General features: G+C 67.8%; 1 protein-coding gene across 5 annotated transcripts; it reads left to right on the top strand.

Annotated features, from left to right (window-relative positions):
* Nucleotides 1–810: 810 nt before the first annotated feature.
* ARHGEF2 (Rho/Rac guanine nucleotide exchange factor 2) lies at nt 811–21,649 on the top strand. 5 transcript variants are annotated; one of them, XM_074852938.1, is made up of 26 exons: nt 811–1,119; nt 1,354–1,528; nt 1,960–2,068; nt 2,343–2,382; nt 3,222–3,336; nt 12,573–12,723; nt 13,144–13,211; nt 13,355–13,418; nt 13,655–13,784; nt 13,875–13,984; nt 14,084–14,230; nt 14,921–15,171; nt 15,265–15,390; nt 15,629–15,746; nt 15,837–16,094; nt 16,928–17,004; nt 17,084–17,253; nt 17,370–17,437; nt 17,518–17,709; nt 18,132–18,227; nt 18,346–18,413; nt 18,506–18,547; nt 18,683–18,733; nt 19,663–20,079; nt 20,621–20,813; nt 20,905–21,649. In XM_074852938.1, the coding sequence occupies exons 1-26, from the start codon at nt 827–829 to the stop codon at nt 20,988–20,990; spliced, it is 3,615 nt and encodes a 1,204-aa protein (XP_074709039.1). In that variant the 5' UTR covers nt 811–826; the 3' UTR covers nt 20,991–21,649. The 5 variants fall into 5 exon arrangements, with proteins under 5 accessions (XP_074709039.1, XP_074709041.1, XP_074709042.1 ...); XM_074852941.1 differs by lacking the exons at nt 811–1,119; nt 1,354–1,528; nt 1,960–2,068; nt 2,343–2,382; nt 3,222–3,336 and adding exons at nt 7,533–7,641; nt 8,070–8,342; XM_074852940.1 differs by lacking the exons at nt 811–1,119; nt 1,354–1,528; nt 1,960–2,068; nt 2,343–2,382; nt 3,222–3,336 and adding an exon at nt 7,531–7,641.
* Nucleotides 21,650–21,960: the final 311 nt, after the last annotated feature.

Below are 21,960 nucleotides of genomic sequence, written 5' to 3'. Positions count from 1 at the left end.
TAGCCTCTTGGTGCGGGCAGCCCGGGCGTGTCAGGGTGCTCGGGGGCTTCCCCAGCCTGCCGTGGCCTTTTGTGGGGGGGCACGGCCAGGCTGAAATCCCCGCGGGTCCCATCCCAAAACCTCGCCTGGTCCCATCCTGCTGCCGTGCCGGGGCCAGCGCACGCAGGGGCCAGATGCCACCGGCCTAAATCCAGGTCCCTGCGCGACGGCGAGGCCTGAGCGTCCTCTGCCAAGGGACGGCTGCTCCGGGGCGGGGGGTATCACCCCGGCAAGGTGGAAATCTGGGGGGTTTGTGCCCAGGTGGGGGGGGGCTGCATCCTTGCGGGGTCACCCTGGGGCGGTGGGACGCTGTCACTGCTCAGCCCCCCCCCGCCCCGGCCAAGCCGGCAAGGAGCCGCTCTCATCCCAGCCAAATTCCTGGGCGCTTAATGAGTAACCGGCAGCGAGGTGCGGGGCCGCGCTCGGCCTCGAGTGGGTGTTTCTGTGTGTTCCTGCCAGCCGCGGCCCCCCCGGCCGTGTTTGTGCAGGGGTGGGGGGGGGCCGGGAACCCTCTTCATCGCAGCGCCGGCGCTGCAGGGTCGGGGGGCCCCGCGCTCGGCGAGGGCAGCGCCGTTGGGGGGACACGCAGCTCCTCTTTACAGCCATCATAACCTTTACGGGCTGTTTAAAGCTCTAAAAGCGGCCGTAAAAACAATCTGGGGGAGCTTGGGAATGGGGGGGGCGGGGGGGGAGCTGCAGAGCTCAGCTGAGACCCCCCCAACTCGTTTCATGCCCTGAGCCAAGGCCTCTGCTCCTCCCTCCCGCAGCATCCGGCCCTGAGCGCAGCATGGACGGCCCTGACATCTTCGGGGGTCCCTGTGACGGTGCCCTCGGCGGGGTCCCGGCCCAGAAACGTCGCTGCGGGTCGGCCCTGGAGCCCGTCACAGCCCCCGGCCCCAGCCCCGAGGCCGGCTGGGGGGGCGAGGAGGAGGAAGAGGAGGATGAAGATGGCTTTCGGGGGGTGCCGTTGCGGCGATCCTGCGCCCTCCGGACCTCCATCCGCTCCCGGGATCCCTTCCGCCGGCACAGCTGGGAGCCAGGCAAGGAGCTGCGGGGGGTCCCTGGCTACGACCAGCTCAGGTAGCGGTGATCTGCCCCGTGTGTGTGTCCCCCCCACCTCAAATTCCATCCCCCGAGCCCCCCACCCTGATCCAGGCATCGGGGTCCTCCACGCAGCACCCCAGGGACAGGCCCTGACCCCGTGGCGATGCCCCAAAAGGCGGGTGCCAGAGCAAGGGTCACCCCACGGAGGTGGGGGGGTGCTGGTTTGGTGCCCCCCCAGCCCCAGCTCAGGGTCCCCCCTCCCTGCCGCAGTGTGAGCCTCAAGGGGCTGAGCCCTGACGACATCGACTCCAGCGCGGAGCAGCTAGACGGGCTGGGGGGGCACCGGCGGGACCCCCGGCGAGCCCCCCTCGTCCACAGCAACGACGACCTGGAGTCCCTCCTCTCCCAGGACGAGGAGGACGAGGCTGATGTGCAGCGGGCACAGGTAGGAGCCTCCTCCTCTTCCTCCTCCTGCCCCCCCAGGGTGTCCTCACACCCAGCACCCACCTGCAGCCAGGGGATGGACTCAGGGGCTGAGTTTGGGTGAGGGTAGGGGACCCTGGGAGGGGGGATCGTGGTGGGTCCCCAGGAAAGCCACGTCCCGGGTGGCTTTGCCGTCATCCCGGGTGGCTTTGCAATTGTCCCGGGACCGGGGTGCTCCTCCCCAAGCTGTGTGATCCTCTGGGAGCGGCTTCATTTTGGGGATCCACAGTGGGGAGGGAAAAATAGGAGCCTGGGGACCATGTGGCGCCGGTACGAGCCCAGATGCGCCATCCCGGCGACCAGCAGCTGCCCTGTGCCACCCGAAGGGCAAGTAGAGGCTGGCAGGGCCAGCAGCTGGTGGCCCCCAGTTGCCAACCCCGTCTCTGCTGGCAGGAGGACGCGCGGAGGCTGCCGGTGTGCCGGGCCAGGCAGAGCACCGGCGGCTGCGCCCTCTCCAAATCGGCGTCGCTCGGCGTCATCGACAGCTTCCCCGACGCGGACGGTGAGTCGCGGCACCCGCGTGTCCCCCCACCCCGGGGTGGGACCGGGGTGATGGTCCCCACATTGCACCTCCCGGCGCTGCATCCCCGTCCCTGCTCAAACCTCCCTAATAACGACCCAAAATCGATGGCGATGCTGCCAAAGTTAATTATTTCTTGTCCCCGCTGCTGCAACAGCCCTGGACCGCGGCGGATGCTTCACTAGCCAAAAGGTCTGGCTTCTCTCGCCGCGCTTCCGCCCCTTTTTAAATTCATCTTTTTTTTTTGCTGTTGCAGAAATTTCCCCCTTCTCCTCGCAGCAGAGCCTGGTCAATGGGTGAGTCGGGGGGGACAGGGACACGTTGTACCCCTGTGCCGGGGTGGGAATGAGGCAACTCAGGGACCAGAGAGCCCCGAGGGGAGATTTAGAGATGAAAATATTGGCCCAAATAGGGATTTTATTGCTCATGGTTGCAGAGAGGCAACGGGATGGCTGCGTGTGATGGGGTCAGGCTGAGACCCGACACAATTCACTCACTCCCGGTGTCAGGGTCAGCAAGAGCAAAACCCCGGGGAGCAGCAGGCTGGAGGGGACAGTGTCCCCCTCCCTGTGCCCTGGGTGCCAGCCCCCGCTCCTGGCAGGGCCCCCCGCCCCGTCCCCGGCGCCTGTCACAGCCCATTCCCATCTTCGTTAGGGCGGCTGTTCCCAGCCTGGCCGGGAGCCCCGCGGGGGACGGGGACAGGGACAAGCCGGCCCTGAACCTTCCTCGCCAAGCAGGATGGTGCTGCGCAGCCCCTGCGGCCACTCCCCCTCCATGTCCCCCACCTGGGGCACGGACCCAGGAAAGGGGGGTCCATGCCCGTAGCACCCCACAACCTTGCGGCTACCCCCATCCAAACCAGGACCACCGCCCCACTCCCCAAATTATGGGCTGGGTGACAGGGTGGGGGGTCACCGAGGAGGGGATGCAGCCACCAGCCTTGGGTGGGGGGGTTCATCTCGGCACCCCGCGGGGCTCGGGGCGAACAGAAAGGGCTCTGTGCTCGCCCCAGCTGGGCGCGGAGCAGCCGCCCCGCAGAAGCCGGGGGGCCGCGGCGGCCGGGCTCGCTCCTCCCTGTTTCCCGGCCCCGGGGACAGAGCGGGATTGTCCAGGCTGGATCCTCCATCTCCTGCAGCTTCGGCGCCGGGAGCTGCGGGCAGCTGGCGGGAGAGGCGGGGGGCCACAGCTGGGAAGAAACCCCCCTGGGCAGGACCCTCAGCTTCATCAGGAGGATGACGGGGAAGACGAAGGTAAAGAGGGGGAGCGGAGGGGGGGGTGAGGGGGGTGATTCCCTCCCCAAAACGCGATGATGGGGTTGGGATGGGGGGGGGTGTTCAGTTGATGCTCTGCCCTTTGGGGAAGCCGTGCCTCAGTCTCCCCTCCCCTGCCTGGCACCGTTTAACGCTGGTTTTCGTATTTTGGGGGTTAAAGGGGGGGGGGAACCCCAAAAGCACTCAGGGACAGAGGCGCTTGCCCAGTGGCTACCGGGTTCCCACCCGGGCACCGGTGCTGTGGTTTCGGTGTCGCTGCCGTCGCCCCCCGGTCGCCGTCCCCACGTTGACGCCGTCACGGTGCATCCGGAGCCTCCGTCGAACGCCACCGGCATGTCCGGGATGGCGGCGGGTGCTGGGGGTGAAGCCGCTGGGCCCCCTGGCAGTGAGATTGTGGGGGGGGGCCTGAACCGGGGGACCCCTGCCCAGCGCTGGGTTGGGGGGACGGTCTCCACCGGCGCTCGGCCCTCCCCGGCCGAGGAAATGAGGCTTTTCCTGGCGGTGGGCGCTTGTTTGTGCGCTGAGCTCCCCGCCCGCGCGCCCTCCCCCGGGCCCCTCCGCTCCGTCCCGGCCGTTTCCTGCAGCGATTCCTTCAGTTGGGAGATTTTCCTTCGGCTCCTTCCCAGCTCGAAGGGCGACAGGACCCCACCGAGACCCCCCCTGTGCCTCAGTTTCCCCGATTCTCCTCGAGCAGCCACGCCTGCTCAAAGGGTGCCAGGATGCTTCGGTTGACTCTGGGGTGGCCGTGGGACAGCGAGGGGGCACAGAGGGGCCCTCCCCGATCACCGCTGCCCCCTCCCGCAGTGCCAGGAGCTCGGGGGAAACTGAGGCACAGCAACACACGCGCCATCTTGGCAACACAGGGGCTGCCGGTGGCTTTATGTCCTGTAGCGTTGTAGCCCACCCCCTGCCACCCTCTTTTGGGGGGGGCGGGGGGGGGGGGGGGGAAGCCCACCTCGCCCCCCCAAAAGCGGCCCCCCGGGGTTGCAATTTGCCACCATATGAAGCCATTAATTCCCCCCCGCCCCGCTGTGGCCCCTGATCTCATCCTGCCTCCTCCCTGCCGGGCAGCGGCCGGCCGGATTAGCGGCCAGCTGTTAACATCATCACGGGGGCCACAGTCCCCCCCCGCACCGTGGCCAACAGGCCAAACCCCCCCCCCCCCGGCATGGCGGCAGCGTCCGGACCCTGCGGTCAGGATGGCTCCGTCCTCGTCCCACCCCGCTGGGCGCTGAACTGGGGCTGCAAATGGTTTTAAATCCAGGATTTATTATTATTTTGATTTAGCGGGAGGAAAGGGCGGCTCAGGCCGGGCTCTCGCCAAGTCCCGGCTTAGCAAAGTCTGTCCTAGAAAATCTCAAGGTGTCCTCGAAGGCTGGGGGTGCTGGTGGTGGTCCGGATCCGGCCCCCCGCGGGCGGATGGATGGGGAAGGGGGGGTCGATCCCGGTGGGACACTGAGCTGGGCACGCGGCGATTGCATCAGACGGAGGCGAGGGGGTGGTGGGAAATTGGGTGTGGGGGGGAGCGGGGTGCCCCCCCCCAGCATCGCTGCAGGGCAGGGGGTGCACAGCAGAGCTGTCCCAACACGGACCCTGCAGTGCTGGTGGCACGGGGGTGGCACCGTCCCCGTGGGGGGGACACAGATCCCAGGTCATGCGGGTGCTCGTAGCTCGGGGGGTCCCAAGTGGAGGCTGTGGCAGCGATGGGGTCCCCGGGGTCCTGGGGCTTGGGGGGGGGGACCCCAGTAGAGGGGACCCCAATAGAGGGGACCCCCAGAGGTCTGCAGGCAGCAGAGAGCGCCCAGGGTCACTTTGGGGGGGACAAGCTGGAGCTGTGGGGGGTTGGAGGGGGCTGCTGGCCAGGCAGCGGGAGTGGGGAGGCTGCAGCGGGGAGGGACTTTGCTATTTCGGGAAGAAATAATAATCGGAGCCGGCGGGGCCTCGGCGCGGCCCCTTCCCTGGGGAGCCCCCGCCATGGCCTGGGGGGAGTCACGGGAACGGCTCGGACTCGGGGTCCCACGGGGGTCCTGGGGTGTCAGTGGGTCTTGCCTGAGCACCCGCGGAGGTTCCTGTCCTTGCCGGGGACGGCCTGTGGGATGGTGGGGGGCTGCGGGGCGGGGGGGACCCTAGGAACCGGCACCCACGTGCCGTGGGGTGGCCGCATCCCCATGGTGATGCCCGTCAGCAGTTTGGGCGAGGGGCTGGCACTGGGGTGAGTCGTGGTGAGGGGACCCCGCGGTTTCCCCCCCTCGCTGGGGCTGTGGGGGTCCCCTCTGCACCCCCATTTCTTCCCTTCCTGACTTTTTATGGCCGAGCCGCCGCCGCTTCCCCCTTCGCCCTCTTCCCCCACGTGATGCTCGTGGCACCACGGGGCTTTCCAGTGCCCGGATCCGACCTTGCCACGTGGGGAACGGCACCAGCCCCCCCCTGGGGACCACCGGGGCCTCCTCGCCGGCCGCATCCTGCCCGGGGTGGCCTCTTTGGGGTTTCCTTCCGTCGGTTTTGGGGCTGGTTTAGGGTTACGGACGGGGAGGGGGAAGCAGAAGCAAACCCCGGCCGGAGGGGTTTGCACCCAGGGAGGAAATGAAAAATTAGGAATTAGGCCCTGGGTGGAAGCAGGAGCGTGACCACGTCCCCCCCCCGTCAAAGCTCGGGGCGGCCTCGCGAGGGTTTGCTTCTGCTTTTGGGACCGCGATTTAATTAAAACCCGGCCTTGGCAGTGGGGCCCCCGCCCAGGAACGAGCCCGCGCTGGGTTAACGGCCGCGGCTGCCGCCAAGAAACTGCTCCGGCCGCGGCTGCCGCCTGGTTTTGGGTCACGGGACGCGTTTTCCCCGCGGTTCCGCTCCGGCTCCCGACTTCTCCTCTTCCCTGGGAGCTGCGTGTGTGGGGGCATCCCCCCCATTTCCCGCGGGGTTTGCAGGGCCGGGGTCGGCGCCGCCGTGCCCTTTCCTTTGCCGCTGGCAAGGATTTCCGCAGGGAAATCGAGGCAGCTCACCGAGGGCAGCGCGGCCTTTCGCGGTTACTCATTAAGCCGGGAGCCACCGGCTCCCGCTTGCCCACGCGGTTTTGTCCCTGTCACCTTGGTGAGCGTCAAGTGCCGCCCAGCTCGGAAACGGGGAGAAAAAGGGACATTTATTTGCATAAGGAGCCGTTTGCACCCACGCGACCCCGCAGCGGGGTGGGTGGCTTCGCCCCGGCGCTTGCCGGGTGACACTGAGGGGACGGGGTCCCCAAAAAGCCTCCCCGTGGCCGCAGCGCCGGGCTTGGCCGGGACCTGGAGCCTCATTTCTCCTGGCAACCTCGGGAGCGTTATCTCTGGCAGCGAGCGGGATAAATCCGATAAATCCCGGCTTCTCCCAGGCGGCGAGTTAATGTTCGACCGGGCTCAGGTTAGTCCAGCTCCTGGTGCTGGGCTCCTCTCTGAAACCAATGTTTTAAGGGAAAAAAGCAAACTTTTCCCAAAATATCCCCTTCAGCCTGACTTCCCGTCGCTGGGGATCCGCATGGGAAAGCGGCTTTTTCTGTGCCCCCTCCCAAAAGCCGGGGGGAAGGAAGCATCAGCACCCCCGGAGCGGCTCGCGGGGGGCCGGCTCTGGCGCTGCTTTGCTCCGTTTGGGAGATAAAAGCCCCAAAATGGAGAAAAAAGGTCGCGCTGGGTCCCCTGTGCAGGGATGGGATTCGTGTGTCACCCCAAAACCGCGCTTTGGGGGGTATTTGGGGCTTTGGGGGAGTTTTGGGGAGTCCCGTGGTGGATGGGTGAGGGGGGATGGAAATCCCACTTTTGGGGAAATCCTCTCTTTTTGGGGTTCCAGCCCCGTGGCTGCGGGGTTGGTGTCACCCAGGGTGGCGGGTGGGTCGTGGTCCCCGAAAGTGTGTGGTGGGGAAACTGAGGCAGGGGAGGCAGGGCCGGGGCACCCATGCGGGGCGATCCGGAGCGACGCTGGGCTGCCCGTTCTCACCACCCGCGGCCCGATCCGGAGTGACTCCGGAGCGACTCCCGAGCGGCCGCTGCCAGGCTGCCGGTCCCCGCCCCGGGGCCCGATCCTGCCCGTTACCGGTCCCGGCTCGAACAAAGGCCCGCGGGCAGCACGAGGCCGGGGCCGGCAGCGCGACCCGCCCCCGGAGGGGGGTAGGGGGGTGGGGGCGGAGCCCGGCGGCAGGCAGGAGCAGGCAGGAGCAGGCAGGAGCAGGCAGGAGCAGGCAGGGGCGGCCGGAGCGCAGCGGCTCCGCGGATTATGTCCCGCATCGAGTCGCTGGCCCGGGCGAGGAGCGATCGTGCCAAGGTGGGTCCCGGCGGGCGGTGCAGCCCCCCCCCGAGCGAGGGGTCCCCCCGGCATCCCCCTTCTTTTTTGGGGGGCGCTTCCCCCCCTGCCCCTGCTGGGGGAGGGGGGGGGTCACCCCCATCCAGCATTGGGGGGTTCAATCCCGCACCCCGGGGGGGGGGGGCGGTCCTTGCTTAGGTCGCTTCCCCCCTAATTTAGGGGGGTTCTGCCCTTCCCCATCCAGCTGGGGGGAGGTAGTTTGGGGGGGTCCTGCCAGGGTGAGGGGGGTTGTGGGGACGGGGTGAGATGCTCAGACCGGCGCTCGTAAGAAGCAGGGGGGGTGTTTATGCACTTTGGGGGGGTCCCTAGCAAAGCGCGGGGAGGGGGGGCACGGGGAGGTGGGCGAGGATCCTCCGCCAGCCTCGGCGCAGCCGCTCCCCATTGTGCAGCGGGGTCTCCTGGGAAGACAATAACCCTCCTGCCTGCACCGCTGCCTGCACTGCTGCCTGCGCTCCTGCCCGCCGCCCTCGCCCCGCCGTCCTCGCCCTGACGCCCCGTCACCGGGCGGGAACCGCCGCCCCCCGCCGAACATCCCGCCGGCAACTTCTTCTTCGGCGAAGCGACGGCCAAACTTCCTCCATCGCTCGCGCCCGTCAGCCTTGTTTCCGCCGAAGCCGAAGGCCTTTTGGTGGCGTGGAAACCCTCCAGCTCCGGCACGGCGGGTGAGGAAGTCGCCTTCTCCTCCTGCCGAGGGGGTGGGAGCCAGGTGGGACCCCCCCGCACCCCGGTTTTCTTGCCCGCAGCCCGTTTGAGACAAAGCTCTGCCGTTATTTGGGCGATGGGGAAACTGAGGCACGGAGAACCGGGGTGCTCGTGTCCCGGGGGAGCGTTTTCCCACCGCCCGGGACTGGGGTGTGAGGGGGGGGCCGGCGCCGTCGTGCTACCGGAGCATGTGGCAATCGCCGGCGTGGCGAAACGATGGGCGAGGGGGGGGGTAAAGGGGGGGGGGGGGGACGGACCCAGCTGGTGCCGGGCGCTGCCTGCGCTTGGCAGGGCTTTGTGCTGCTGCTGCGGGCGTGCGAGGCAGGTGGGTGTGCAAGGCCGGCGTGCAAAGCTCTGCGCCCCCCCCCAACCCGCCTCAGTTTACCCCGAAACGGGGATTTTTGGGTGGGGCGGGGGGGAAACCCCAGCGCTGGCTCAAGCGGCGTGGCCCGGCCTTGCATGCACCGAGTTTGTCGGGTCTGAGCCGGCCGGGGTGCAGCTGGAGTTTTGGGGGTGCTCGGCCCTGGGGTCTGGGCTTTGGGGGGGGGCGGGCGGAGCGGGGTGGCGAGGGGCGGGGGGGGAAGTGGTTGTTGGTTCCTGCGCCGGCCGGGGGCGGGGGGAAATGGCGGTTTTTGTTTAAAGAAAGTTTCATCAAAGCCTGTTTCGCCCCACCCAGGGCCGTGTCCTGGGCCGGGGGGGGCTGTTGGTGTGACCCCCCCCACCCCCGGGGACGGGACGGCTCCCAGGCGCTCGGAGAGTGGCCCCCGTCCCCGCTGCCAGCTGTCACTGCTTTAAAATGGGGGGGGCCCCCGTCCAAGGCAGCGGGGGGGGGACACAGCCATGGGACCCCCCTGGCTGGGTTGTGCTGGTGGCAGATGGAATATGTGGGGGACACCCCCCCCCCCAATCCCACCATGGATTTATAACGCAGGGGACCCCGTTTCCTGGGGTGGGACCTGCTTTTGGGGGCACCCCCCCCCCTTCCCGACGCTGCTGCCTTCCTTGGAGCCCCAAAACAGCAGAGAGGGGGTCCCACGCTGCACCCCCCCCAGCTGAACCCCCCAAAACCACAGCGTTGCTCCTCTGGTGGCTTGAAACCGCAGAGGGGACAAATTTGGGGCCAAAACGGGACTTTTGTACACTGGGAGGGCAGGGCACCCCGTTTTTTTGTGGGGGGATGGATCTACCGGGCATCCCGGCGCGGTTTCGGCCCCGGCGTGGCGGCATCTTTTGTTGCCACGCCGCTGGCTTTGTTCAACGCCGGGGTGGCACGCGGAGGGGGGGACCGTCCCCAGCGAGGGGGGGGGCCGGTCCCCCAACAAGGAGGGGACCCACACAGCTCCGTGAGGCTGTTCCGGGGGTCGGATCCATCACCCAGGTCAGACCTTCGCTCTTTTGGGGGGCTGCTCCCCCCCACCTCAGCTCTTCGCACCCGGAGGTGGTGACGCTGCAGGTGGCTTTTATTTTTTGGGGAGGGGGACACACCATGGGGTGGTGGCGCTGGGGTTGTCATCACCCCAAAATCTCCCCCCCCCCCGCCCCGCCCCGGGTCTGGCTGGAGTTCGTCGGCTCCGGAGGTTGGCGCGGGTGTGTTCTCACGCAGGAAAAGAAATCGGCTATCTTGGGCGAAGTCGTGTCGGTGCCAACAGAAATACACCCGCCGTAGGCGTCGCACCGCGGCGCCGGCAAAAAAACCCAAAAAAACCCCCCCAAATTCTATTTAAAGCGGAGAAACTTTCTGCTCCCCATGAGCACCGCGGCAGTCGGATGCAGAGGGACCCCCCGAAACCGGCCTGGAGAAGCCGCGGTGCCCCTGTCGGGGGTTTGGCTGAACCCCAGTTTCGGTGCCGCCAGGGTTGGGGTTCGGTGCCGGGTGATGCCGGGGGGGGGGGTGCATTGGGGCAGCCACTGCGGGGTGTTTTTGGGGGGCACCAGGGATGGAGGTGGTGGCCACCAGTTCCCCCCCTGCCCGCCAGGCTATTTACTGCCACACTCGTGTCCTGCCACCTCTGTCGTCGTGTGTCCCCCCCCCGGTCGTGGGGTGCAGCCTGACACCCCCAAACCTGCTGTCGCACCCAGGCATGCGGGCTGGGTGGGGGTCTGAAATGGCCCCCCCCTCTGTCCATGCTGGGCAGCTGTGGGGCTCCAAGCCCCCAACCCCCCCTCCATGTACTCTGCCTTCTATAGACGGGTGAGGGGCTGCGTGTGACCCCCCCCCAAAATACTTGCAGGGCATCTGGGGGTGATACTGAAGCCTCGGGGGATTTTAGGGCACTGGTTGGGCCCGTTGACCCCCCCCACAGTGTGGCCTTTGTGGGGTGGGGGGGACCCAGGCAGGGTGGGGGTCTGCGGTGGGTGGGAGCCGGTGTTGGGGAGCAAATCCAGGGGGGGCTGGTGGCGGGGGGGGGGGGGGGGGCCGCGGCTGCAGGAAGGGGAATCGCCTCCCGCCTTTGTCTGGCGGCGGTTCGGTTTCCTGCGGCCGGGGCTGGAGGAACTGCGGGGTGTGTGGGGGGGAAGCAAAAACAAAACAAGAGGAATAAAAAAGGAAAATTAGAAAAAGGAGGAAAAAGGAAAGCGGAGGAAAAGAAAGCGGAGAAAAAGGAAAGAAAAGCAGAGAAAAGGAAGGCCCAAAAAAAAGGGGGGAGAAAGGCCAGGAAAAAAGGAAAGCAGGAAAAAAAGGCTGAAAAAAAAGGAAAGGAGGAGAAAGAAAGGAAAAAAAGGAAAGAAAAAAAGAAAAAAAAAGAAAAAAGAAAGGAAAAAAGTAAAGCAAAAGAAAGGAAAAAAGGAAAGATCAAAAGGCAAAAGAAGTTAAAAAAAAAAACCGAACAAAACAAAACAGAAAAAAGCAGCAACAAAAAAAAAGGCAAAGCAAAGAAACAAGCAAAGCAAAAAAAAAAAACCAGGCCCGGGAACAATCGCGGGGCAGATGTTGTGGCCGGAGGCTCGGCGGGTGCCGCTCGCTCCCAGCCGGGGCCGGGGGGGCCGGGGGGGGCCGGGATGTGCTGCTGCTCCTGCGCCCCGTTCCCGGCAGCCGGGGAGGTGGAGAGACCCCTCTGCGGAGAGCGGGTGAGCGCCCGATCCCCCCCCCCGGCTCCTGGGGGACCCTGTGGTGTCCCCCCCCTTCCCCAGCACGGAGCGGGGCCCACGGCCGCGACCCCCCCACCCCGGCCTCTCCTCTCCCTGGGGACCACGGCATGGGGGGGGCCCCACTCCTGTCCCGTGGGTCCTGTGGTCTTCCTCACCTTCCTCCCCACCTGGCTCCTTGCGGGGGGGGGGGGCCTCGGCCTCTCACCCACCTTCCCGGGAGGTGTGGGGGGGTCGGGAGTGGGGATGGAAACCGCGGCCCCCCCTTCGGCATCGCTGAACCGTGGGAAGGGGGATTGGGGACCCCAAGCGCTGTCGGTTTGGGGGGGCTGGTGCGGAGAGGGTCTGTTTGATGGGTGCCCCGGTGCCAGGCGCGGCCGGGTGCTGGGGGGGTGGGGGGGGGACGCACAAAGGCTCCTCTGTGCCGCTCGGGGCGCGGGGGGGTCCGAGGCAGGAGCCTTTGAGACGCTCGGGATAACGCCGGCTCACTCCCCTTTTCCAGAAAAACCATGGCGAGGCGCCGGCAGCCTCGGGGTCCCCAAACTGGACCCCAAAACCATCCCCATGGGGGGGGCAGCTGGCCTCCAAACCCCCATTTTGGGGGAAAAAAGGGTGGAAATATCCACTTTGGATAAAAATAAGGAAGTGGGAAGGCGCAGGGCTGGCGGCTGCGATGCTCCGGCGATGCCCCCAGCCCCCGTGGGTGCTGGAGAGCATCGTCACCTCCCCCCCGCAGCCCCCGCATCTCGTCCCCATTGGGGCTGGCGGCTGCGGTGCCGGGGGGGGGGGGGGGGGGACATGTGCTGGGGCGGGGGGGATTTCTCCCGCAGCCGCCCGGTTGTCATGGTTATGGGATGATGGGAAGCACGGGCGAGCGGAGCGATCGGGGTGGCTTCTCCCCAGCCGCTCGGCTCCCCGTGCCCCCCTCCCCGGGGCGGCAGGACCCCCCCAGCATCGGCGGGGAGCGGGGTGTCCCGCTTCACCCCCAGCTCCCCGCCACCATGAGCCGCGTCCCGAGGCAAGCGGGGGCCGGGGGGCCGGGGGGGGCCTCCGGGCGCCCGCTGTGCCGCAGCCCCATCAGGCGCCCGCCGCATCTCTCCGGGCAGAGCAAGGAGAAGGAGAAGATGAAGGAGGGGAAGGACAAGGACGCCCGTTACACCAACGGCCACCTCTTCACCACCATCACCGTCTCCGGCATGACCATGTGCTTCGCCTGCAACAAGAGCATCACGGCCAAGGAAGCTCTGATCTGCCCCAGTGAGTAGCCGAAACGGCCGCGGTGGCTTTGCCGGGGCGGGCACAGTGACCCCCGTCGCCGAGAGGCCGCTTGGTCTCGGTTTGGTTCCGTGGTATCCTGGAATATGCCGGCGTGCCGACCTGCCATGTCCCGGCGAGGCGGCCGACACCTTCCAGCTCCGGTGGTTCCGGGGCGGCGGCGGGGCGGCGCGTGCTCGGGGCTGGGGGGGTCTCGGTGCCACCGCGGCGGCTCAGCTGCTCCCCGGCAGCTGCGTTTAATCCGCATCCGCCCGGATTCCCCCCACATCTGCTCCCGTCGCTCCGGCGCTGGCAGCTCCCCTGGCGTGGGGGTGGCGGGAGGGTCCCCCCGCGATGTCTCCAGCGGTGGCCGTGCCGTCACCTCTCCCCATTTTTGTGTCCCCCCCCTCCCACCCCTTCCAGCCTGCAACGTCACCATCCACAACCGCTGCAAGGACACGCTGCCCAACTGCACCAAGGTGAAGCAAAAGGTGAGCGCCCACCACAAGTGACACGAGCTGGCCGGTCTCAGCCGCTCCAGGGTGTTTTTTTTCCTTTTTTTGGGGGGGGGGGGGGAGGGACGGACACACGGACATGGTGACACCCGCCGTGACGCCTCCGCTCCCTCCCCCAGCAACAGAAAGCGGCGCTGCTGAAGAACAGCTCGGCGCTGCAGTCGGTCTCGCTGCGCAATAAAAGTGAGTGGGGTGCGATGTGGTGGGAGGGGGCCCTTCCCCCCCCCCCATGCTGCCTGTCACTGAGGTGTCCTTGTGGCAGGGGACACCCCCCCCCACGCTGTGGGGACACCCCCGGGGAGGGCCGAGGGACACAGAGCAGGGGGATGCAGTATCGGGGTGTCCCCCGTGGGCAGTGGGGGCAGCGGTGCAGCCCGGGGGGTCACGGCGCTGACCCCCCGCTGTGTGTCCCCCCCCAGCCGCCATCCGCGAGCGCCCCAACTCGGCCATTTACCCCTCGGAGAGCTTCCGCCAGACACTGCTGGGTCCCCGCCGTGGCCGACCCTCCCTCTCCCTCTCCAAGAGCGTCTCCACCACCAACATCGCGGGGTAAATTGGGTGGGAGGGGGCATGGCGTGGAAATGGGGGTCCCAGGGGGGTCCCCAGAGTGTCCCCAACATGTGCCACCCCCCCACCCAGGACGTTTAACGATGAGTCTCCCCTGGGGATACGGCGCATCCTGTCCCAGTCCACGGACTCCCTCAACATGCGGAACCGGACACTCTCCGTGGAGTCGCTCATCGACGAAGGTGGGGACCCACCGGGGCGGGGGACGTGGGGTGGGGTGTGTGGGGGGGACACGGGGCACAGGGCCACCCCCTCGCTACTCGCCCTGCCCTCCTGCGCAGGCCCCGACGTCATCCTCAACCAGCTGATGAGCGACTTCGAGACGGACGGGAAGGACTTTGAGGCGGATTCCTGGAGCTTGGCGGTGGACAACAGCTACCTGCAGCAGCACAAGATGGACGTCATGAAGCGCCAGGACGTCATCTACGGTGAGCGGCCCCCTGGGGACCGGTGGGATGGGGCAGGGGACGCGGGGACACGGGGTGAGTTGGGGGATGGAGGATGGACACAGGGGTGGGTCGGAGCTGCAGGCGTGGGGGTGCAGGGATGGGGGATGTGGGGACAGGGTGGGGGACACAGGGATGGGTCGGAGGTGTGGGGATGGGTGGGAAGAGTTGGGGACATGGGGACAGGTCAGAGATGGGGACACAGGGCCAGGGCAGGGGACACAGAGACACAGCAGAGGTGGGAGTGCAGGGATGGGGACACAGGGACGGGTCAGAGATGCAGGGACAGGGATGAAGAGATGGGGACACAGGGACAGGGTGGGGGACACAGGGACAGGTCAGAGATGCAAAGATGGGGGACACAGGGACAGGGTGGGGGACACAGGGACAGGGTAGGGGACACAGATGGGTCTGAGATGTAGGGACAGGTCAGAGATGCAAAGATGGGGGACACAGGGACAGGGTGGGGGACACAAGGATGGGTCAGAGATGCAAGGATGGGGATGCAGAGCTGGGGACACAGAGACAGGACAGGGGACACAGGGGTGGGGATGAAGGGCTGGGGACACCTGGGGGTGGTGGGGCTGGGGCGAGGTGCTGTCCCCACGGGGCGGAGCAGGCTGGTCCCCGCCGCGGTGGCCGTCCCCTCTGACCCGCCCCGCGGCGCCGCAGAGCTGATCCAGACGGAGATCCACCACGTCCGCACGCTGAAGATCATGGCCACCATGTTCCGCAAGGCCATGCTGGAGGACCTGCAGGTGGACCCGGCCACGGTGCAGAAGATCTTCCCCTGCGTGGACGAGCTGAGCCAGATCCACGAGCGGTTCCTGGCGCAGCTCCTGGAGCGGCGCCGCGAGTCCCTGGCCCACGACAGCAACAAGAATTTTGTCATCAACCGGCTGGGGGACATCCTGGTCAACCAGGTGGGGACGGCGCGGGGCCACCAGGGTGCTGGCGGCGGGGGGGGGGGTGGGATACAGGCTCGCTGACGTCCCCTCGTCTTCCCCCCCCCCCAGTTTTCGGGTGCCAGCGCGGAGCAGCTGAAGAAAGCCTACTCCGAGTTCTGCAGCAAGCACACCAAGGCCGTGAAGGAGTACAAGGACCTGCTCGCCCGTGACAAGCGCTTCCAGCAGTTCATCCGGGTGAGCCCCCGTCGTCCCCGCGCGGCTCCGGGGGGACCCCCAGGGTGGGTGTCGGGGTGTCCCTGCAGGCTCCGGGCTTCGTGTCCCGCTGGATGAGCCTCTGCCAACTCCGTGCCTCAGTTTCCCCCACTGCGCGTCCCCCCGAATGCCTCCCAGCGTGGTTGTGAGCCCCGTGGGGGGGGGCCGGGGGCTGCTAACAGGGTGCCCTGTGCTTCCTCCCCTCCCCGCGGCCGGGCAGAGGATGACGCGCTCGCCGCTGCTGCGCCGTCACGGGGTGCCCGAGTGCATCTTGCTGGTGACGCAGAGGATCACCAAGTACCCGGTGCTCATCGAGCGCATCCTGAAGAACTCCAAAGGTAACGGGGCCGCATGGGGGGGCCGCCCGCATTTTGGGGAGGGCTTGGGGGGTTTCCAGCCCTGAGCGTGTCCCCCCACACCCCTCCCAGACAACGAGGGTGACTCGGCGGACCTGTCGCGAGCGCTGAAGCTGGTGAAGGAGCTGATCTCCTCCGTCAACGAGGAGGTGCACACGTGCGAGATGAACGCGCGGCTCTGGGACGTCTACAGGCGCGTGGACGGTCGCGCCAAAGTGCAGCTGCCCTGGGAGAGCCGCGCCGGCGTCTTCGGCAAGGACGAGCTCCTGCGGCGCAAGCTGGTGCACAGCGGCTGCATGCTCTGGAAAACGGCGGCCGGGCGCTTCAAAGGTGGGGAGCGCAGGGTGCTGGGGGGGGGAGGCACGAATACTGGGGGGGCCAGGGTGCTGTGGGATGGGGATGCCAGGGGATGGGGACACCAGGGCACCAAGAAGCTATGGGGTGGGGGTACTAGGGGACCAGGGTGCTGTGGAGTGGGGGACCAGGGGATGGGGATGCCCAGGTTGCTGTGGGATGGGGATGCCAGGGAATGGGGATACTGGGGGACCAGGGAGCAGTGGGATGGGGATACTGGGGGACCAGGGTGCTGTGGAGTGGGGATACTGGGGGACCAGGGTGCTGTGGGATGGGGGACCAGGGGATGGGGATGCCCAGGTTGCTGTGGGATGGGGATGCCAGGGAATGGGGATACTGGGGGACCAGGGAGCAGTGGGATGGGGATACTGGGGGACCAGGGTGCTGTGGAGTGGGGATACTGGGGGACCAGGGTGCTGTGGGATGGGGATACTGGGGGACCAGAATGCCAAGGAATGGGGGACCAGGGGATGGGGATACTGGGGGACCAGGGAGCTATGGGGTGGGAGTACTGGGGGACCAGGGTGCTGTGGGATGAGGGTACTGGGATGCCCAGAGACTGGGGTGCCAGGGCAGGGGGAACCTGGGCATTGGGGTGCTGGGGGAGCAGGGTGCCAGGAGATGGGGGTACCAGGGGATGGAGGTCCTAGGGCACGGGGATGCCTGTGGGGCAGGGTGCCAGGCGCAGGGGTGCCGGGTGGCCCTCACCCTCCATGGACAAATCTGGGGGTCCCTGGGGCTCTGTGGGGTGGGACACGCCCCCGCCTTGCCCCCACCCCGGCGTCTCACGGCCCTGCGCTCCCTCCCAGACGTCCTGGTGCTGCTGATGACCGACGTCCTCATCTTCCTGCAAGAGAAGGACCAGAAATACACCTTCCCCATGCTGGTGAGCTGCCGTCGCCTGCCCCCCCCGGCCCCCCCAGCCCCCCAACGTCATTCCGAGCCCGTCCCCCCGCATCCCGCAGGACAAACCGGCCGTCATCTCCCTGCAAAACCTCATCGTGCGAGATATCGCCAACCAGGAGAAGGGGATGTTCCTGATCAGCGCGGCGCCGCCGGAGATGTACGAGGTCCACGCCGCCTCCCGCGACGACCGCAACAACTGGATGAAAGTCATCCAGCAGACGGTCGGCCTGTGAGTGCCAGCCCCGGGGCAGAGGGGAGGGGGGCCACACATGGATTTTTGGGGGGGATCCTTTGAGTTTTGGCAAGGTGCAGGTCGTGGTTTTGACCCGCCCCGATCCCTCCCAGCTGTCCCAGCCGCCAGGACTTTCCCCTGATCGAGACGGAGATCGAAGCGTCCTTACGCAAACTGAAAGGTGGGTGCTGCTGCCGCAGGGGTCCCCCCTGTCCCCCTCTGTCCCCCCCCCATCCCTGCTCACTTCCCCCTGCCCCGCAGACCGTATCCTGCAGCACGATCGGAAGATCACGGCACTGCTGGAGGAGAAGGTGGGGCTCTTTGCCGACATGCTGGCCCTGGCCAGCGGCTGCGAGGAGCCCTCGCCCACCCTGGCCCCCCGCTCCCTCTTCCGCTCCGACTCGGCCGAGGGTTCCCGAGGGGAAAAGCTGCTGCACGACGCCATCCGGGAAGGTACGGACGCTCCGGGAGGCTCCGGGAGGCTCCGGGAGGCTCTGGGATGCTCCGGGAGGCTCTGGGATGGTCTGGGAGGCTCTGGGACACTCTGGGATGCTCCGGGACGCTCTGGGACGCTCCAGGATGCTCCAGGAGGCTCTGGGATGCTCTGGGACACTCTGGGATGCTCTGGGAGGCTCCGGGACATTCCGGGATGCTCTGGAGCACTCAGGGAGGCTCTGGGACGCTCTGGGACGCTCTGGGACACTCTGGGAGGCTCTGGGATGCTCCGGGACACTCTGGGATGCTCTGGGATGCTCCGGGATGCTCCGGGACACTCTGGGAGGCTCCGGGATGCGCTGGGGTGGGGACACTGAGGCATGGGGCTGGGCTGGGGGGTCCCTGGGGCGGCACGGGCCTCATCCTGCACCTCCCCGCAGTGGAGTGCCTGAAGGAAATCTTCACGGGCGCCAGCCGCGACCGCGACCAGAACAACCTCGTCGAGGCCGAGAGCTGCCCCAGCCCCGGCGCCAGCAGTAAGATGGGGGCTGGGGGGGGGTGTCCATGACCGGGGGGGGCTGGGGGGTGTCTGTGCCTGGCTGGGGGGGGTCCCCCAGCACCGTGGTGGGGCTCACCCCCCGCCTCTCCCTGCAGACGGCGACACCGGCAGCTTCAACGGCTCCCTGGAGTTCTGCAGGGCAGAGTCGGACGCGGGGCAGCGGGTGAGTGCGGGGGGGGACACCGAGGAGGGGGGGCATGGGACACCCCCACCCCGCGCTGGGGCCACCGTGGTGTCACCGGTCTCTCTCCGTAGGACGGGAACGGTAACCAGGTGCTGCAGAGGGTACCCCAGGAGGTAAGGGGGGGCGGTTTTGGGGGGGCAGTTTGGGGGGCACGATTTAGGGGGGGCAGCTTGGGGGGTCCCTCCCGGGGGTGCGGCCGTGCCTCAGTTTCCCCGGGGGTGACGTCCCGCCCCCTTCTCCCCCCGCAGGAGATCAACCAGCGGCTGGTGAACCTCTACGGGCTCCTGCACGGGCTGCAGGTGGGTGGGGCCACGCTCGGGGGGGCAGGGGGGGACCAGCCGGCATCCCCCCTGCCCTGCCCACACCCCCCGCCTGCCTGCACCCCTCTGCCCACACCCCCTGCCTGCCTGCACCCCCCTGCCCACACCCCCTGCCTGCCTGCACCCCCCTGCCCACACCCCCTGCCTGTCTGTATCCCCCTGCCCACACCCGCTGCCTGCCTACAACCCTCTGCCCACACCCGCTGCCTGCCTACACCCCCCTGCCCATACCCCCTGCCTACCTGCACCCCCCTGCCCACACCCCCTGCCTGCCTGCACCCCCCTGCCCACACCCCCTGCCTGCCTGCATCCCCCTGCCTACACACATCCCCCTCCCTGCACTCCCTCCCTACACACATCCCCCTCCCTGCACTCCCTGCCTGCACACATCCCCCTACCTGCCTGTATCCCCCTGCCTGCCTGTATCCCCCTGCCTGCACCTCCTGCCTACATCCATCCCCCTACCTACACACATCCTCCTGCTCACACCATTCTGCCCACATCCCTCTGCCCACACACATCCCCCTGCCCGCACAATCCCCCTGCCTGCCTGTATCCCTCTGCCTGCACACATCCCCCTGCCTGTACCCCCTACCTGCCTGCATCCCCCTGCCCGCACCTCCTGCCTACATCCATCCCCCTGCCTGCATCCCCCTGCCTAAACACACCCCCCTGCCTACATGCATCTCTCTGCCTACACACATCCTCCTGCCTACATGCACCCCCCTGCCTGCATCCCCCTGCCTGTACCTCCTGCCTACATATATCCTCCTGCCTACATATATCCTCCTGCCTGCATCATCCCCCTGCCTGCATCATCCCCCTGCCTACATCCCCCTGCCTGCACCCCTCTGCCTCCATCCATCCCCCTGCCCGCGCCCCTGCCCACCCTGCCCGCCTCCCCGCAGGCGGTGGTGAGCCAGCAGGACACGCTGCTGGAGCTGCAGCTGCAGGAGGGTCCGGAGAAGCCGCCGTCCCGCCGCGGCTCCGCGGCCGCCCCGGTCGAGCCGGCAGCGCGGGCAGCGGGCGAGAAGCCGGGCGCCACGGAGCTGGCGCTGCTGCAGCGGCAACACGGGCTGCTGCAGGAGGAGCTGGGCCGCTGCCGGCAGCTCTGCCAGGAGCGGGCGCAGGAGGCGGCGGCGCTGGAGACGCGGCTGCGGGACAGCGAGCAGGAGCGCGGGCGCCTGGAGCGCGAGCTGGAGGAGGCCCGGCGGCACTTGGGCGCCCTGCGGCAAGATGGCGGCCCGAGGGGACGGCGCGTGGATCCGCGGCGGAGGAGTCTGCCGGCCGGGGACGCGCTTTACCTCAGCTTCACCCCGCCCCAGGTAGCGGGGAGGGGGGGGTCAGGCGTGACACGAGTGCGTGCGGCCTCAGCCCGACCGGGTTTGGGGCTTGGAGAAGGGGGAAGATACACTCATGCGTGACACGAGTGCGTCCGGCCTCAGCCCGCCTGGGTTTGGGGCTTGGGGTGGGGGAAGATGTGCTCATGCATGACATGAGTGCGTCCGGCCTCAGCCCACCGGGGTTTGGGGCCTGGAGAAGGGGGAAGATACACTCATGCGTGACACGAGTGCGTCCGGCCTCAGCCCGCCTGGGTTTGGGGCTTGGGGTGGGGGAAGATACACTCATGTGTGACACGAGTGCGTCCGGCCTCAGCCCGCCCGGGTTTGGGGCCTGGAGAAGGGGGAAGATACACTCATGCGTGACACGAGTGCGTCCGGCCTCAGCTACTCCGGCTCTGGGGCCTCAGGGGGTGGGAGGGATGCGCTCATGCGTGACACGAGCGTGTCCGGCCTCAGCCCCCACGTGCTGGGGGGGGCGTGCAGGGCCTCAGGCCTGACCCCCCCCTGCCCACCCCCCCCGCAGCTGAGCCACGGCCCCCACCCCGCCAGCCTGAGCTACCACCACCCCGCCTTCGCCCCCTGCCCCCGCCAGGAGCTGGATTACCGGGGCGGGGGGGACCCCGACCGCCTGCGGGAGGAGGGCGACGACGCCCTGGACGCGCTCCTGGAGGACGAGGCCTTGGGGAGCCGCCACTCCCCCCCCGCCAGCCCCCGAGGTGGGTCCCCGGGATGGGGTCTGGGGGGAACCAGCCCTGGGCCCCCCCTTTTCCCCTTGGAGCGGGGGGGTAACCCCATATTTTTCCGTAGATTTCCTGAGGATGCAGGATATTCCCGAGGAGGTGGAGAGCAGCCAGGAGCTGAAGGAGGGCGACGGGGGCTCCTCGGACAGTTAGGGACCGGCTTGAGCCCCCCCCCGCCCCCCCCAGCACCCCACAAACCCCCCCTCCGCCCCCCCCAAGGAGATGCTGGGGGCAGGATCCGGCTGGGGGGCGGGGTGGGGGGGTTGGGAACAGCGGGGTGGGGGGCACCCGAGGGTGTTTTTTGGGGAGCTGCTATTCCCATGGGAGCCTTATGGCGCGTGGGGGGGGGTGTGTCTGGTTGCCCCCTCCCCTCCTCCAAGCTGGTGGCGGCGTGGGGACGGGGAGGGGGGGGGGGGCAGCAGTTTGGGACAGTGTCCCCCCCCCTCCTCTCTCTCCGCTCGGATTTATTTATTTATTTTGTCGTCTTGGGGTGGGAGGAGGCGGCCGGGGGGGGGGTGTGTCCTGGTCTGTCGCAGCGCTGGGCAGGATGCGGCCCCCCCGCCACCCCCCCCGCCACCCCCCCCTCAGACAGTGGTGACGTCCCCAGTGGGGGTGAGCCCCTCTCGACCAAAGCTCGTCCCCCACCCCTGGTTTTTTGGGGGGGGGGCTGCTCGGGGGTGGGGGGGTGGGGGGGGCCGGGACAGGTGGTGTTAATTGGTCGGTTCCCCTCGGTTTAACTGTATAATAAAAAAAAAAAAAAAAAAAGGAAAAAAAAATTGGAAAATAATTAAAAAGACCAGTTTGGACCCAAATTGTGCAGGTGGGTGGCTGGGGGGGGGGGCGGGGGGGGGGGGGGGAGGATGGAGTGCTGCGGTCGTGGCGTGCACTGAGTGCGTGGGGCCTCAGTTGTGCAATGAGTGTGTCGGGGCTCAAGCCCCCACCTGTGTCCAGCGCTGTCCCGTGTCCCCCCCCCCCCGCGGTGGGAGAGCGGTGGTGGGTGTCTGTGTGTCCCCCCCCCCACCCCCAGGCTGTCCCCTGTCCCTGTGTTGTCCCCTCGGGGTGAGACGAGCGTGTCTGTTCTCAGCAGGTGCCTGATGCCGGGGTGATGGGCACCCAGGGCCAG

The sequence above is a fragment of the Strix uralensis genome, chromosome 32 (assembly GCF_047716275.1).
Source record: "Strix uralensis isolate ZFMK-TIS-50842 chromosome 32, bStrUra1, whole genome shotgun sequence".
NCBI lineage: Eukaryota > Metazoa > Chordata > Aves > Strigiformes > Strigidae > Strix > Strix uralensis.
This window is presented reverse-complemented; position numbering and strand designations above follow the sequence as displayed.